The sequence below is a fragment of the Enhydra lutris genome, unplaced genomic scaffold (genome assembly GCF_002288905.1).
Source record: "Enhydra lutris kenyoni isolate GAN:26980312 unplaced genomic scaffold, ASM228890v2 scaffoldscaffold13, whole genome shotgun sequence".
Taxonomy (NCBI): domain Eukaryota; kingdom Metazoa; phylum Chordata; class Mammalia; order Carnivora; family Mustelidae; genus Enhydra; species Enhydra lutris.
In genome coordinates, this window is record NW_019154097.1 from 50,302,442 (window position 1) to 50,319,324 (window position 16,883).

The window sequence follows — 16,883 nt, forward strand, 5'->3', positions numbered from 1 at the left end:
TCACAGCCACGGGTGCCAGGCGGGGTCCATGCGACACAGGTTGTCCAGGCTGTTGGCGGCGGCCACCAGCGTGTTCACTTTGCTCTCCCCGCCTTCAAACTGGGCCAGGTTGTGCAGGCGGGTCATGATGGCAGTGACGGCCTTCTGCACCAGGGAGACCAGCTGCTGGCTGTCCATGTTCTCGGGCTGCCCCGCAGCCGAGAGCGGAGAGGAGGTGTCCTCCTGCGTCTTTTTGTGCCAAGCGATGATCTCATCCCGAAGCACCGTTTTCAGGATGCCATCCACCTGCGCCGAGAGAGAAGGAGACGGCGCTGGCTTAACCGCGAGCAATGCGGAGGGGTGGCTTCCTAACAGGGCTGGGCCCGACCGCGGCGGGAGCCACGGTGCCCGGGGCCTCGCCAGTGTGCCAGGGAAGCCGCCTGGGGTCGAGCGGTGGCCAAGAGGCCCAGCACTTTGATCTGGTCTGAGCAGGGCACACGTGTCCCACGGCACCTGCTACTGTCACACCACTTCCTGGAGCCAAACGTCTGTGTCACTCCACGCGACCCGTCGGGGCCTATTCCCAGCGCGGCAGCCAAGAGTGAACAGGACAGAAACACCAACAGCCCCTTGCCCTTAGGGGGCTTTGGTCCTAACAAAGAAATGCCCGGCATGCCCTGTGGTGATGGGCCTGTGCAGGGGACAGCAGGTGAGACAGCCTCGGAGGGGGTACTTGGTGGGGGGAGGGGCTGGTGACGAAGTCACATTTGGGCTGAGAAGGAAGGAATCAAGGACGAGAAGCATGTGGCTGTCACACGACCCCAGCACAGACTCGGGGTTCCAGCCCCAGCTCCACCACTCCTCGCCTGGGTGACTCTGGAAGTTACTTAGCCCTCTGCGCCTCAGTTTCCCCATTTACATACAAGGCATAGTAATAGAGCCTCCCAAACGTGTTTTTTAGAAGATTCCCATACAGAATGGTCTACATTTTAGCCAACTGAAAGCATTCTCTTTTTTTTTTTTTTTTTTTTTTAACATTTAGGCTGTTAGGAAATTTGAGTCCAAAGTTTGGAAACAGCCCCGAGTCCCTCCCATCTACACTGCACTGTCTACACAAAGAGTAGCGCATGGCGTTATCCAGGTTGTAACAGGCCTTTGAGATATGGGGAGCCTTCTTTGTTCTTCTTAAAGTTTTAAAATAGATGCCATTCTAAGACCTGCCCAATCACTGTTTCCAGAAGTGTAACATTTCTATCTACCTGAGGACTTCCTATTTCAAGCCTTACGCTGCAGGTACGTGACTGTGAACTCGCTGCATCAGAGCACAGACGGCTCCTCACGGAGAAATCCCAGGGCTATTTTTACTCCTGTTATACTCATGCTCTCCCCAAAAAGCACTCGCCCCTGATGGACATGTGCAACCGAGAAGGGAAAACCAGAAGACGTGGATAACGCAAAGTCTGTGTTCACCGTTAAGCATTCAGCTAATCGTTTTAAAACCGTTCTGAGTCTGCGCCTTTGGAAAGCAACTGGTATCTGAAGGCCTCTCAAGGCACAAACTGCTCATCAGTAGAAAAAAAGGAGGAAAAAAAAAAGGTACAAATGGTTCCAGTTAGAAGAAAAATAACCTGCATTCAGTCCCCAGTTGCAAGGAATTACTCCAGTGGTCAAGACAGGCTGGGATTTGAATACGAGAACTGGATTGGAACCCCGGCCAGCCCTCCCCAGTGGTGTGAGCTCTGACAGTCGCTCGCCTTCCCTGCCCTTGCTCCCTGTCCATACGACCGCCCAGAGCAGCTGCTGAGAAGCCACCACGGCAACCAAAAGAGCCGCTGTCCTGTCACCATGTCACTGTGACAGAGCCACCCCACAGCTTTCTGTGGCCGACACCATCCATCACGTCTCCCACCACTGGGTCTCAGGGTGTGCCTTGCCTGTCCCAGTCCTTTAGGCCCTGGAGCCGCGCGCAAGTCAGACAGGTGCCTGCAGACAACAGTTCCGCCCTTTTATTTTTAGGTGATCTCTACACCCGGGGTGGGGCTCGAACTCGCCACCGGAGATCAAGGGTCACACACTCTACTCACGGAGCCAGTCAGGCGCCCCTCCTCTGCACTTTTGTAGCAGAAAGCGTTACAAAAATGTAGAATGGAAGACAGCTACGAAACCAAGTAAATGAAGCGCTGAGCAACACTAGTAGTTGAGAAAGTCCTCCAACAGAGGCTTCCAACTTCTCTGTGTAAAACTGCTCCCTCATCATCCTCCATGCTATTAGATAGCAAAAATTTTGAAACACTCTTAAGAACCCTGAATTGCATGGCAACAGCAAGCCTTCTCCTTCCTTACCAGCAGACCAGCAGCCTGTAAGGCTGCAGTGGCCCGGTGGCCCCGTGTGTGCTGTGTGGCCTACCTTGAAGTTGGGCTGGGCGAAGCAGCGGGCGACAGCGATCATAGAGGCTGTCAATGGGCCGGAGACGCCGATGGTGGTCAGAAATTCGGAAATGTTGGGGGTGAGGCGAAAAGGGACGGGCCGGTTGGCATCTAAGTCTCCAGTGGCATCGTTTATATCAAATCGGAAGTAGGCCACATTCAGCTTGCCGGTGTCCTAAACCCCAGAAGGAAACAGTCTCAGAACTCCCACAGCACAGCGCCCACATGGAAGGACAGGCCCTGCCCAGCAACACCCAATTACCTGAGCGATCTGTAACATCTCGGGGTTGAGTCGATTTAAATGCAAGACGAATTCTGCAAAGCCAATCAGTGCGAGCTGGATGGTGAACATCTTCCGGAAGGTCCAGTAGTCCGTGGCGTTGGGGAACGTGTGCAGAGCCCACTCTTTGAGCATGCTGCGTGGGACCATGTTACTCTGAACTTCTTTGAGGATGTCTCGAAGGACCTGAAATGGTAGATCACTCCACCATAGCTTCCCTCGACTTGTTTTCTCTAAAGGAAAACTCTCAAATTGTATTTTTGTACTTACTTGGCACCAACAGTGTGACTTCTGTTGACACACATACATATATGATGTCATTCAACTAAACATGGGGATGTCAGTTTCCCTCTCGGGCTCATGTCGTAAGCTTAGAGCAACAATAGAGCCACCTGAGTAAAAGTGTTAGCTGCACAATGTGTGATACCTGTCTTACCAAAAATTTAGGTAAAACCCGAATACTGCACCTTGTTAACTACAGAATATCCTGGAACAGTTAACAAAAAGAACAAATGTATGATTGGATACTGACACTTCATACCTGAGACTACTAAAGACGGAAGTGCCCTAAACTGCAGGAGCCAGATTCTCAAGGCAGAGCAGATGTTACACAACACTTCACACTGAATTCTGTGGACACCACAAATTCAGAGACGGTCTCGATAAAAAAACTTTACTAGAGTTAATTTAGTTCTTGTTAGACCAAATGGTAAGGGCACAACGTCTGTTCTGGGCTAAGTTCTACCCATGGGCTTTCAGTAGCTACTAGAATGCAGGCCCTAAGCAACAAAGAACCACACAGACCATCAAGAACACTAGCACAAATCATAAAAAACAAACTAAAAAACAAACAAAACCCCACACTTTTATATAAACTTCGGAAAATTTTTTAAATTCTGGAAATTAAAGGCTTACAACCATCTGAGTAGCTTTTACTCAAGAAAGAGAGGGTGAATCCTAGTGACAGCGAGCTTTGGAACAGTTTAATTATACTATTCCCACCCCCTTTTCTCCACTTTCACGTTGGCCTTGTAAACCAACAGCTTTGCACCCATGGCAGCTGGAGAAACCAGAAGCCTAAACAGCCACTGCAGTGGGTGAATGGGTTCAGTGAGCCCCCAAAACCTCATCTCCACAGAATTATCACTCTTCGTCTTGTCTGGAGGCTTCCTGAAAAAAGCCCCATTCACTGGGCTTGTCTGACTGAACTCAGAGTTGAGTCAGCGAGGAGCATCCACTTCAACTGAAGGGCATTTGCTGAAAGCAATCCGTGACAACGGTTTAACCCTGCAGATGCCCGAGACAGTGATACCAGCTGCAGCACAAAAGACTATGGCAAACAAGACGAAGAGCTAGGGAATGAGATGACCACACGAGACTTTGAAAAGCTTCAGTATATTCCTGAGAAACCTCAGAAAGTCCTATGCTCTCACATGTGGTGACTACATAAACAGAAGTGCAAGCTAAGGCAGAGATGTAAATTACTTGGACATGTTGAAGGCATATCTCTCCTTTCCCCAACACAAAGAGGCCCTCAAAAACGGAGAAGACTTACTGCTTAGAGGCATGTGAGAAATTCTGTCAAATCATTGCCTAGCTGAGCAGAGATTTCCATGACTGCACATGAGAAAAACACTTTTGCAAAGTAGTCCAGGAAAGTTACTAAACAAACAGCAACAATAACAAGACTTGGGAAAAGGATCTGATTTCTAGAGTTGTCACCTATTATTAGAAATACCAGTTTTTCAACAAAAAAATCATGAGGAAAGTGAAAGAACAGGAAAACACGGCCAATACACAGCAAATAAAGTGAAGTCCTTGTATCCAGAACATAAGAATTCTTAGAATAATAAAGACAAATCATATAATTTAAAAATGAGGAAAGGACTTGAATAGACAGTTCTCCAAACAAAACATGCAAATAGGCAATTAGCACATGAAAAGCTAAGCTGCTCAACATCACTTGTTATCAACCAAAATGAATGAGGACAACTCAAACCAAAAAGACAGGATAATAACTACTGGCAAGAACGCAGAGAAAAGATAACCTTTATCCACTGTAATCACCTGGGAGAATAGTTCGGCAGTTCATGTAATGTTAAACAAAACTGGCCATGTGACCTGACCCATCCATTCTACTCCGAGGTGTATGTCCAAGAGAAATGAAAACATACATCCACATAAAAACATACACGAATGTTCACAGTCCTTAGCACTGGCTGTAAGTCAAAAAGGATAAATAATCAGGGGCGCCTGGGTGGCTCAGTGGGTTAAGCCTCTGCCTTCAGCTCAGGTCATGATCTCAGAGTCCTGGGATCGAGCCCCACGAGCCCCACATCGGGCTCTCTGCTCAGCAGGGAGCCTGCTTCCCCCTCTCTCTCTGCCTGCCTCTCTGCCTGCTTGTGATCTCTCTCTGTGTCAAATAAAATCTTAAAAAGAAAAAGTATAAATAATCCAAAAGTCTGCCAACTGACAAAGAGATAAACTAAACATGGTATTAGTCACACAAGGGAATATTAAGGAATAAACTACTGATACATGCCACAAAAAAGCACATATTGTTGGATTCCCTTCATATGATAATGAAGAACTAGCATATTCACAGTATGAGTGAGACTGAAAGATTTGTGGTTTCCAGTGTCGGGGCAGAGAGGAATAGGGAGTGAGAGTAATGGGTATGAGGCTTCTTTTGTGGGTGACGAACTGTTTTAATTCTTTTTTTTTTTTCCTTGAAAAGGAAGCTCCATGCCCAATGTGGGGCTTGAACTCCTGACTCTGAGATCAAGTCACACGCTCTACTGACTGAGCCAGCCACGTGCCCCTGGGTTGATGAAATGTTTTACAGACGAAGAGTGGCAATGACTGTACAACTCTGAATATGCTGAAAACGCTAAACTGTACATTTTATTTTATTGTATTTGAGGGGTGGGTAGGGGGAGAGAATCTTACACAGGCTCCACGCTCAGGATGGGGCGGGGGGGCTCGATCTCTCAACACTGAGGTCAGGACCTGAGCCAAAAATCGAGTTGGATATTTAACCAACTGAGCCATCCAGGGACCCCTGAACTGTACATTTTAAAGGGTGAATTTTCTGGCAAGTAAATGATACCTCAATAAAGGTATTGTAAAAACCAAAGGACGAAGCAGAGTTAGTAAGGCAACAAGCCAGGTGCAAAGAGTAAGAAGGGGCCATGACACTGGATTGTTCTGTACCGTTGCCAGCACCTCGAGCTGGCCGGCAGGACCCCACTCCATCTCTAAGCTGAACCGACCATCACCCTCATCAGTCACACAACCAGTTATAAAACACTAGGGGACCCTCATGTCAGCAAATATTTGCACATGGAGATCATCAGTTTCCACACCAAAGGCAAATGCAGCCTTAAGGATACAATCCATTCTTCTCCCACAAACACCCCAGGACGGTCCTTGGTCCACAGAGTGACCAGGCAGTGGCCTGTGACCTGATGAAGCCCAGATGCCAATTCCCAAGGGAGGCCGCAAGCTCTGTCTGTGGAGGTCAGTCAGGACAGATGGATTCTGCACGGAGGCAGGAGGCTGCACCGGACCCCGCAGGCCCTCTGTGCCCTGAGCACTGCCAGGGTGGCTGAGACGAGCACCCCGTGGGCTCCATCTTGCTAAAAACAAAGTCTCCCATGCCCCAGACTAACCAAAGTGCTGACATGAGTGTTCCCTGGTGTTTTATCAACAGCCGTGTGACTGACGAGGGTGACAGGTGATCCACATAGAGACCCTGTGGGGTCCTTCTGGGTCCGCTAGACCTGGACAGACGGAGGCCAGCTCATAGCTTCTGGCTCCTTGGTATGGCTCCTAGAAGCCGGGAGGCCCTCTCAGGAGGCACAGGAAGGACTACAGTGGCATCTGGGGAATAGGCCAGGGAAGGGGGCTCTTGGTGATGCACCCAGTCCCGTGCAAGACCTCCTCATCCAGACTCCACGCCTCCCTCACTTTCCGCCATGGGCAGGAATCTGCAGGCGGGGAGGGCCCTTCGCCCACCCAGTGAGGCCAGAGCCATCCAGGCTCCTGCAGCCGGTACCATGCTCCCTCCTGAGGGAGTTTCCCCTCCCGACACAGCTGGGCTCACGTGTTTCTGTATTTTAGGAAGTATTTATAGTACAAAGACCGTATGTCACCTAACGCCCCGCAACAAACCAGAGGAACGTGAACATGAAGGGGATAAACGGCCTCATGTCCCGTAGGTCAAGTTTGGCTGCCACGTGAGTTTGCCACGAAGTTACTCTGCAGCAAATGTCGTATCATTAGGGTCCCTGGTCATCTCATTTCTACCACCTCACATGGCCAAGGAGGGAAAAAGGTACCTCTCGGCTGCCCACAAGGCCGCAGGCAGAGCCTGCGCTCCCGACCGTCCCGATTCGGTACCTGGTGGCTGGCTTGGGTCCCGCGGGCCTGCACCGTGGCCAGTCTGTCATAGTACCGGGAGATGGGGTTGTCGTGCTCGATGCCCTTCTTGGCACAGCGCTGCTTGTAGATCTCCACAAGGGAAAGAGAAGAGGGGTTGTCCTCCACGAGGCGCATCTGTGGGGACACCGCCACCACTCGTGGAACTGGGGAGAAAGGAGAAGGAAATGGGAGCAGACCGAGAACACGCCCGGGCAGTGCTCGACTCCGCTTCCGGGGACGTCCTGGGAGCAGCTCACTCAGCCCCTTGGTGAGCAGAGAAGGGGGTCAGACCGGAAATCACACACTGTGTCCTAATTCCGTGCCTGGCACGAAGCCCGGTGCCCTGGCGGAGCCTGAGCTGCCACCACCTTGTGATGAAGACACAGGTGAACAGAAATTCTTTAGGAAGCAATCTTCAAAAATACGAACTAGAGACTCTACCAACAATTCACTCTTTTGAGGCCCTCCCTCGCCGGCTTCCATCAGGAGAGTTCCATCCTCCCACCCGCCCCAGGTGCCTGTCCAGTGCGGCTTCGTTAACCGCTCCTCCGGGGTCGGGAGGGCTGGCCCCAACTAGGAGGACACCCCAGCCCTGCTCTGTATTCTGGGGTTCAGCTACGGGAAGCTCCTGGGGCGAGTCTGCTCACTCCACCCGGTTACTCCGTGGAGCTGCACTGAGAGTGGGGCACACCCGGGACCCCGACGACCACTCTCGCGCTGGAGAGGCCGCTGATGAAGCAGTTCACCTCATGGGGGGACAACCTCCACCGGGGTGGTCCCCAACCAGAAAGTGCCGGGCGTGCCCGCCCCGGAGCCGAACAGCCACACTCACTCCCCAAGTCTGTCTTCCCATTGATGCGATCTCGGGACCGGTCACTGGACTTCTGTGAACTTCAGTTTCTTCATCCGTAACTGAGAGTATAGTACCTACCCCATAGGGCTGCTTGCACATTAAATAATACTTTAAAGATATTAGATCAAGGTAATATTACTAAGAATCTTTTATTTTTTTTTTAAGTAAGCTCTATGCCCAACACGGGGCTTGAACTCCTGACTCTTAAGAGTTAACGTGCTCTACCGACTAAGCCAGCCACGTGTCCCTTAAGACATTTTTTGGAAAATATTTTGTAGAGAGCGGAGAAATCTCCATAAGATAGCAAAAAAGGCCTCGGAATCAAGCTTGTCCAGTGTGGGGTCACAGCAGTTGCCGCACGGGTGCTGCTGAACAGTCCAGAGGAGGCTGTGACCCTGTGCCGGCACCAGCCTGTCCCTAGGCCCCTGTGACTGCCGGCACCCGCACTGGGTTTCAGTGTGGTGTGTACGTGTACGTACACACACACACACACGTGTACACACACACACACACACACACGTGTACACACACACACACACACACACACACACACACACACACGCTTCAGCCCAGTGTGAACCCGGCCTCAATGAAAGCACGAGATTCCCATGAGGGGCGCCTGGGTGGCTCAGTCGGTTAAGCGTCTGCCTTCGGCTCAGGTCATGATCCCAGGGTCCTGGGGTTGAGCCCCGCATTGGGCTCCCTGCTCAGTGGGGAGCCTGCTTCTCCCTCTCTCTCTGCCTCTCCCCCTGCTTGTGCTCTGTCTCTGTATCTCTCTCAATGAATAAATTAAAAAAAAAACACAAAGGAAAAAGAAAAGTTCCACTGCGACTCAAAGGCCCTATTTGAACTGTCATTTGATGCTGACAAAGTTTGTTTCTTTGGAGAAAGCAAAGAACCATCCGTTTTACCCCCAGACGAGACCCACATTATAGAGCACGTTACGTACATGTTAACATGCCTACGGTTTTCTACAGACTCGTTTCTGCGATCTACTTCTTATTTCAGGGATACTGAACTTAAGGGTAAGGGATTTTGGGTCAAAATGGGTGGGAATCTTAGTGGTCAGAAAGAAGCTCTGTCCGGGACCAGGTAACATGCACTGCAACGGGCCCCTAGCCTCAAGGATGAGACGCTGCAATGTTCTCACTGGTTCTCTTCTCTGGGATGACAGCTCATGAATGACCCACAAGTTGGTATGAAAAGACCTTGCTCAGAGGCTGCCGGTCGCCCCATGACCAAGATTTCTGCGGCCTTCTCAGGGCTTCTCGACCCCCTTGTGCTACATTTCCCACTGGAAAGGCACGCTCTGGCCGTGGCCATGCGGTGCCGTGTGAGCTCCAGGAGTCGCTCGGAGACCCCCCACAAACATGCTCAGAACACGGCCTGCGCTCGGCCCATGTTTCACCAGCACATGGCCGGATTCCTGGGCAGGGAGGCGCAGCAGCGGGCACAGACATGGCACCCCCTTCTCTAAACCAATACTCATCAGACACTCATCTTGCACTGAGAAGCCTAAACGCCGGGGAGCAGCTTCTCCTGGGAGTGGGGCCCTCCTTCCAGAACCTTCCGAGCGGGATACGCTTCACGGCATTCTCTACTCCCGAGGGACGGCACATGTGCAAACACACAAAGGCCAAGGGGAGCGGCCACGCACCCCCAAAGTGCACCTCTCCTACCTGTGAAAAACAGGTGCCTCTTCGTGGTTTCCTTCCTCTTCTCTAGACAGGGGTTCAGCAGGCGGAGCAGCTGCAGCACGCGCTCCTCCCGCCGAGACTCGGTCAGGCAGGCGTCGTTCATGACGAGGTACGGGTAGATCTTGCCGTTGTGGCCGCGGATGTAGAGCCTCCGGGCCGCGGTGTTGTGCTTCTGCACAATCTCCACCCTGGGCATAAACCTACCCAAGCGGGCACACGGTGAAACCCCAGCTCCCCGAGCCCCCAAATGCCAGTCCCTTTGAGAAGAAAAGGGAACTTTACATAAACGACATCTGGAGACAGACTCCTGCAGGCACAGCTGTCACTCCGATAAGGTGTAAACGGTGCGACACTTATACGACATGGGGGAAGACCCCTCAGCAGAGGGAAAACACAGGAAGAGGACACAGTAGCTTTAAAACATTCAGCCACGGGGTCCTGCCTCAGGAGCTCAGGGGGAGCTGCTGATTGGCTCTGAGGACCCAGCTGCAGAGCTGGGGGTGGAGGGGTCCTGAATGTGGGGTGCAGGACAGGCAGGCACGGGGGCTGTGGGAAGCGGTGCCCTGGGAATAAGGAGTAAGCGTGAGGGCTGCTGGCCCTCGCCGTCACCTCCCTCCTGTGGACCAGGGACCAGGGAGGTCTGGCCAGAAGGGGAGTCACATCTGGAGGGCCAAGAAACCCAATTCTGAATGCACGAGAAAGCAGACTTCTGGGTCTGCATGTGACCATTTGTTACAGAACTTCTGACATTTACCATAAGACAGAACCTCTACTCTAATACAGTTTTACAAATGTCCAGTTCTGTTTTGAATACCAAGCTTTAGGAGTTCTACGGACTGGGTGACTTTCTATTCTGTTCAGTTCCATGGGGATTCAGAAAAAGTTCTTTTAAAACCAAGAGAAACACACACTTGACTCAAGACATTTCACCCATCGGCAAGGCCAGACCCTTTAAGTGCCTGATTCCTGAAATCCCAGAACAATCTCACATTCTCTCCTTACAGGGGCAAGGAGAGCACAGGGGAGGGAACAAGCCCGGATCACCGCATGAGGTCTGCCCCGAGGCCTGTCCCGCGGCGGGGCTGCCCGGGGTCCCGTGCGTCAGTGACCACTGCCGCGCCGCCACACTCACCGAGCAATCTTGATGTAATAATGGGTCGGCTTGGGCATCAAAAACTCCCCTGGAATTTCTACTTCAGCTGTCTGTGCTGAGAAATTGCTCAAAAACCGGCACTTTTCTTCTATGAGGAAGAACTTTGGAAGCTGCTTGGTTTTAGCCTCCAGGATTTTGATCCACTTTTTCAACTTGGAAATAAGATTATGAAGCTTCATGGATCCCGGAACACTGAAGTCAAAATCTTCAAAATAAAACAATTAAAAACAGTTTTAATCATCTGGGCTACCTGGAATTCACTACAAAATCACGCTCAAAAGCCTCCCAGGTAGGAAAGAGGCACGTTTTATTGTACGTCTAACCTGGAGCCAAGAATATCTTCAGTCCCCGTCGCTCTTAAGTGTGAGTCGCAGGCTGAGCGACTTCTCTACTGACCCTGGGACGAGAGGGAAGGGACGAGGTGCCAAGAGGAAGCCTCGCCCCCCGTCACCACAGGCCCTGCGGGGGCCTCCGAGGGGCACAGGAGCCCACCGGCCAGCCCTGAAGGTCACCGCCTTCTGCCCACCCGCAGCCCCGCCTGACAGCAAGTGTAACCTGGGGAACCACGGCCCTGTGCCAAAAGACGACACTGCAAACAACCTGAGGCTAAAGGAGAAAAAAAAACAGTCCAGGCGAATACTAAATTATAGATCAGTTCATTAGAAGAAATTAAGGCAAGAAACTGAAATGACAAAAACGGAAAACGTACTTTTCATTTAAGCAACTGAAATACCCCTGATTGCTGTATATCTCAGATTTTCCTAAAACTCGGCATCAAAAGGTCAATTAAACCGAAAACCCTTCTTAAGAAAAGTGCCAATTCCACACAGACAAGCACCAAGGGTGGAAGAGGCTCTGATTACTCAAACTTGCCAGAACCCAAAGGTCAGGATAAGCCGAACCGTCTCGGTCACAATGGGAGCCACCATACTCCGCGGACAAGGACTGGGATCTAAGACGCGGCAGGGGCCCTTCGCACACAAGCGGAGGGGCTCCCAGGGGCCTCGTGCAGATGCTCTTCCACAGAGTCAGGGTGCGTGGGGGAGCCTGGTGCAGACTCCCTCCCCCCCCACCACCCTCACTGCCTTCTCCCCACCACCCCCTCCGGGGCCTCAGCAGGCTGGGCTGGGGCCAAATGCAGAGAAGGTGAGTGGGGTCAGCAACGTGCCTGTGGAGCCAGGGCCCGGAGGAGGCCCATCAACACCTACACAGGGGCCCGGGGGGACCGTGGCCATCCGAACGCCCAGAAGCGCCGCCCCGCCAGCAAGGCGCTCCCATGTCCATCAGCGTTGACACTCCGTGTGAGCCCTCTGGCTACACCGTTTCTGCCCTGAATCGCTAACTCCCGGCCACCACTGACCCATTCTCCGCCTCCATCCTGAGGCTAGTTTACAAGTGCTTCCTGAATGCGGGCCGTGCACGAGGTGTCCTTTCGGGGCTGGCTTTTTGCACTCAGCACGACGTGAGGTTTGTCCAAGTCACCGCACCAGTGGCTAGCTCCACTTTATTTCTCTCCTGTGAGCAGGGGTGCGGCTCGCTCTGCTCATCCGTTCTCTCAGTTTGGCACGTCTGCAAATCAAAGGGCTGCCGCGTTCGTGTTCAAGTTCCTGCATGTAAGTCCTCATTCCCTGCGGTCACGGTGATGTACTGGCTTTGACCTTTCCTCCACCTCCTTACTGGGGTGGGCGTTAGTAGCCAACACAGGCGATGGGGCCCAAGGACGGAGGTGGGGTAACTCTCCTCCGCTGTGTGGATGAGAACGTGGCACTGAAACACAGAGCTGGTCCTTCCTGGGAAAGGAGGACCAGAGGGGCTGGTCCTCTGAGCTGCGTATGAAATGCCCATCCTTGGAAGGTCAGAGCCTCAGAGCGGTCTTCCTCCAAGTTTCAGGTTTTGTATTTTTTCATATCAAAACTTGTCTCACTCGGAATTCTCTATTTCAGACTTCATTTGATTTAATAAGTGGGCATTTTAAGATTAAAAACACACTGAGTATCATTTCCCTTGAGTAAAATAGGATAGATTCCGTAAAATTCATCTCAGACTCTTCCTTTGTCAGGGAATACGACCGACCACATTGTTGGGAGCGTCACAAAGAAAAAAAAATCGAAGAAGATGGAAGTGCTTCAGTGGAAAAGGTGCGAGGGGCTCATATTTTATTGTTCTAAGAGCATCTTCTTCAAGGTGGGGTGCACTGGGGGAAGCCCCTCGACCTTAAAGGGAGCTCAGCATCACCTTTAACGACCCACTCACAGCACAAGGGGAGAAAATGCAGGGCCCTGGGGCTGCCTGGAAGGACAGCAAGACACGCCTGATCTCACATGGATCAAAAGAAAGTCATGGCTGTAGCTGCAAAGCATCCTTTGCAATCAGTGGGATAAATATTTCCTTTTCCAGGACTTCACCCTCATCTACACAGCACAGATCCTAGCTGTGTTCTCTGCACTATGAGTTCTTAAAAGATATTTTAAATAACTAGCAGTGTGAACCATTATTCTATGGTTTAGTGTCTCTGTGAAGAAAGAATGTTCTGGAGACAGTTATAAAAGCAGTAATTAAACGAGAATGTTTCTATTCGCTGGATTATTGAGCAGACAAACCTTGTCTCCCATGGTGGTAACTCGGGTGTTGACACTCAACACAAAGGCCTACAGAAGTTGCCCAGGTGGCTAGAGAGAGGCTCTGAGGCCTGGGGATCACTGGGCTCCCATGTCAGAGGATGGGCAGGTCAGCGGGGTGGCGGTGGGACACAGTCGGTCGGCCTGTGTGTGCACGCACTGCGGGAACCAGGGCCCATCTGGCAGGTGAAGACTGAGGCCAAAGGGGACTGGATTCGTCGCCACCGATCAGACGAACCCTGAGGCCAAGGTTCGCGCTCCTCAGCATCTCGAAAAATGCACGAACCCAAACCAAGGGCCAGTAATGATGATACAATTTCCTTGTATCATTTCTGTTACCTGAATCCACTACTGGTTTGAATTCTACTTGTCACCTTAAGCCCTGTACCTTTGTGCCTGACTCACCTCCCGCCATTCAGTTTTCCCGCAAAAAACCAAGGGGAGAGAGAGAGGGACAGGAGAGGCTGGGTTCAGCCTGAAACCCTCCTCTTCTGAACACCCTCCGACCCCTCATGCAGAGCCTGGCTCCCACCTTCACCCGTCACTGGAGAGAAGGCTGTGCGGCCTCGGGCTGCGGAGAGTTACAGCGACCTCACGATCAGAGTCCACATTTTAAAGAGCCCAGTAAGCTCAGCCAGGTCTGTGCTCGTGAAAACCAAGAAATAACAGCTGATTGTTAAAGACAGAAGAAGAATGGCAAGTGGAACCTTCTCTAGGTACAGGGAGGGACTCACCAGTTGTGAACTGGCCCTTCAGCTTCTGGAAGACGGGGTCCTGGGCGGTGGCCTGCGCCCGCCTGGCTAGAGACTCGGAGGCCGCGCTGGAGAACATGGTCGAAACATTGGACACGTTCTCCAGGCCCACCCCGAACGTGCTCACCAACTTCTTGACGAAATTTAGAGTATGGGGGGTAATTTTGGCATCTGACACAGCTCCGCTTTTCTCAAACGCAACGGAGTAACATTTCGCCAGGCCCTGCTGGAGCTGCCTGAGAACCTGGTGGAGAGAAACCCAGATACGTCGCAGAGCAGCTCTCAAGGCAAGCAGCTAACTGACCGCCGAGCATCCACCCAGCACGTCCCCTCCCCCGCCTCCCGGCGCACAGGAGGTGTCAAATCAGCAAGAACCGCACAGAGCGAACCCGTGCCCACCCCCTGTGCGCGCTGCCCTGTCAGCAGTGTTTTTAACCATAAGGACCAAGTGTCCTGAATGTTAAAACAAAACAAAAAAAATCCTCCACTTTCTTGGGCATACACCTACCCTGATGATTAACCACAGGAGAAACCTTCTATGCAGACAGCTTTGAAGTTACTGCTGCGTGTCCGCACACATACACACACACACGGTAACAGTAATAACAAGGGGGCCTCTTGGCCAACAAGACAAACACCGAGATACCAGTCATCAGCTTATACGAACACCATTCAGGAGAGGGTCTGGCTGCTGAAAATGCACTGAAAAACGGACTTCACTTCTGGAGTTACCTATGCCACAGCCGCCTGCCCCCCACCAGCTGCCGCCCGCCCCCCACGGCGGCTGCTGGCTAACTGGTCTCCGATGTGAACACAGCAAGCAGGGTAAGGCCAGGACTGGCTTTCCCGATCTCATCATCTTCTCCAGGCATACCCCGCGTCAGGTGTTTGAGGCTGTGTTCGTATGCAGACATCTGCTACCCGCCCACTCCACTGTCCAGTTTGACAACACAGAAGCCAGACATGACCAGGCAACGAATCTGAAGGACGACAGCCCACGGCACGCGGACGACAGTTCCCCGCACGTACCTCTTCGTGCCAGTTCTCTCTGAACCAGACCATCTGATCGACGATGCCTTCCAGGGAAGACAGAAGGGTTGGGTGGAGCTCTCGCTGCATGTGCATGATTCGGCTGCAGCGCCACATTGGGGCTGTTGCTCTTATGGGCCCTGGATCTGATGCAGAATGGGACTGGTTACCCACTGAACTTGGCTGCTGCTGTCCAGAATCTGAGAGTAACACACACAACGCCAATGTCAGCGCAAAACTGGCCGGATGCGAGAGCTCGGTGCTCTAGAGGACCCATCGGCCAAAGGAACGCTGGTTCCTGCGGGCGTGTTAACGCAGCACGAGACCGGTTCCCCAGGGACCCTGGGAGCCGCTCCGGCTGGCTCTAAGGACACGTGCGCTGAGGGGCTGGGCATGCGGAGCGTGACTGCCTACAACCTGGCCTTGGATGTTTCCACGAAAAGCAGAAAGGGTCACGTCGAGAGAGAGAGAGAGAAAGAGAGAGAGTGCGTGCTAGCATGTGTGCGCACAAACAGGGCCGTGTGCTATGTGGTGAACTGAGGTAAGGGGACATAAGTGTTCACTGTCCTCTTTCTAACTTCACTGTAAGGTCAAGCATTTTTTAAATGTTTGGAAAAACTATTTCATGATACATTCCTTGCAGATGGCTCAGAAAATATAGAAGTAATTAATGAGCAGGTCTACATTTGTTCATCTAGGAAAGACAAATCATGTCTTTTAAAATAGTATTTTTGAAAAATACAGTCCTTTGTGATGTGAGAAATATACTATAGAACCCAAATGCCCATTTCTCTAGCTTTGGCTCACTCAGAATAAACACCTTAATCTGCAAAGGACTCAAACACCCATCTAGGTAGACCTGTGAGGCTAGAGCTGGTGCCGCGAGGTCTCCAGACCAGCCCGGCTCATCAGCGGCAGTGCAACCATGCCCAGGGGATCAGGTCACCTTCTTACAGAGTCTTTGGCCTCACACCATGAACACCTGGGTGTTAAAAATGGCCTGAAGCAGATGGTGCTTTAATGGTTTGCAAGGTACCATGTGTAGCGGGCAACAAACGAAACCATTAAAAGTTACTTCTTACGCAGGAGGATTCAGTACAGATCAAAACTCTTCTATTTGAGTGAATCTGGTAAAACTGACTTCTATGCTGATTCTTCGACAGCTAAAGATCTTATAAAGTAAATGACATACATGGTAAGCAACATTTAGACTCCTTACCAGGATGCATTATTTAAACTTTATAATTCTTCAGACCTAAACATTTCATGTATTTTTCCTACTTATGGACCAAATCACTCAGGTAAACCAGCACCCTATTAAATCTCAACCATGGGGAACCACCGACTTCCTTCAGAAACCTAACCCGAACCTCCCACCCCACAGTGTCCTCCCACGGGCTAAAGACAGACTGAGGGCAGGAGAGTGGTCACAGCCATCCAGACATGGAGCGCCCCAACGGACTGAGCCCTTCACGATCTGGCCAGCCAGCCCCGCCCAAGACATACCGCTCTTGTAGCGTTCCCGCTGCTCGATTTTCAGGGTCAGGTACAGGGTCCGGATGGGAAAGTAGACCGCCTGGGGATACACGCGTCCAACCTGCTTAGAGACACGGGGTGTAGAGAGCACTGCTCACCACCGGGCTTCTGGAGGATGACGATCTGCATGAAAAGTA

At 51.7% G+C, this 16,883-nt stretch overlaps 1 protein-coding gene across 1 annotated transcript in view; it reads right to left on the reverse strand.

Annotated features, from left to right (window-relative positions):
• LOC111146202 (transformation/transcription domain associated protein) overlaps positions 1-16,883 on the reverse strand; it is a 115,179-nt gene continuing 98,296 nt past the window's right edge. Inside the window, exons 63-71 of the mRNA XM_022501639.1 lie at positions 16,717-16,807; positions 15,211-15,356; positions 14,164-14,425; positions 10,791-11,016; positions 9,641-9,858; positions 7,088-7,272; positions 2,669-2,872; positions 2,387-2,581; positions 1-285 (exon numbers count right to left, since the gene is read on the reverse strand). Of these exons, the coding sequence (XP_022357347.1) occupies positions 1-285; positions 2,387-2,581; positions 2,669-2,872; positions 7,088-7,272; positions 9,641-9,858; positions 10,791-11,016; positions 14,164-14,425; positions 15,211-15,356; positions 16,717-16,807 (1,812 nt within the window). The remainder of the gene's footprint in view (positions 286-2,386; positions 2,582-2,668; positions 2,873-7,087; positions 7,273-9,640; positions 9,859-10,790; positions 11,017-14,163; positions 14,426-15,210; positions 15,357-16,716; positions 16,808-16,883) is intronic.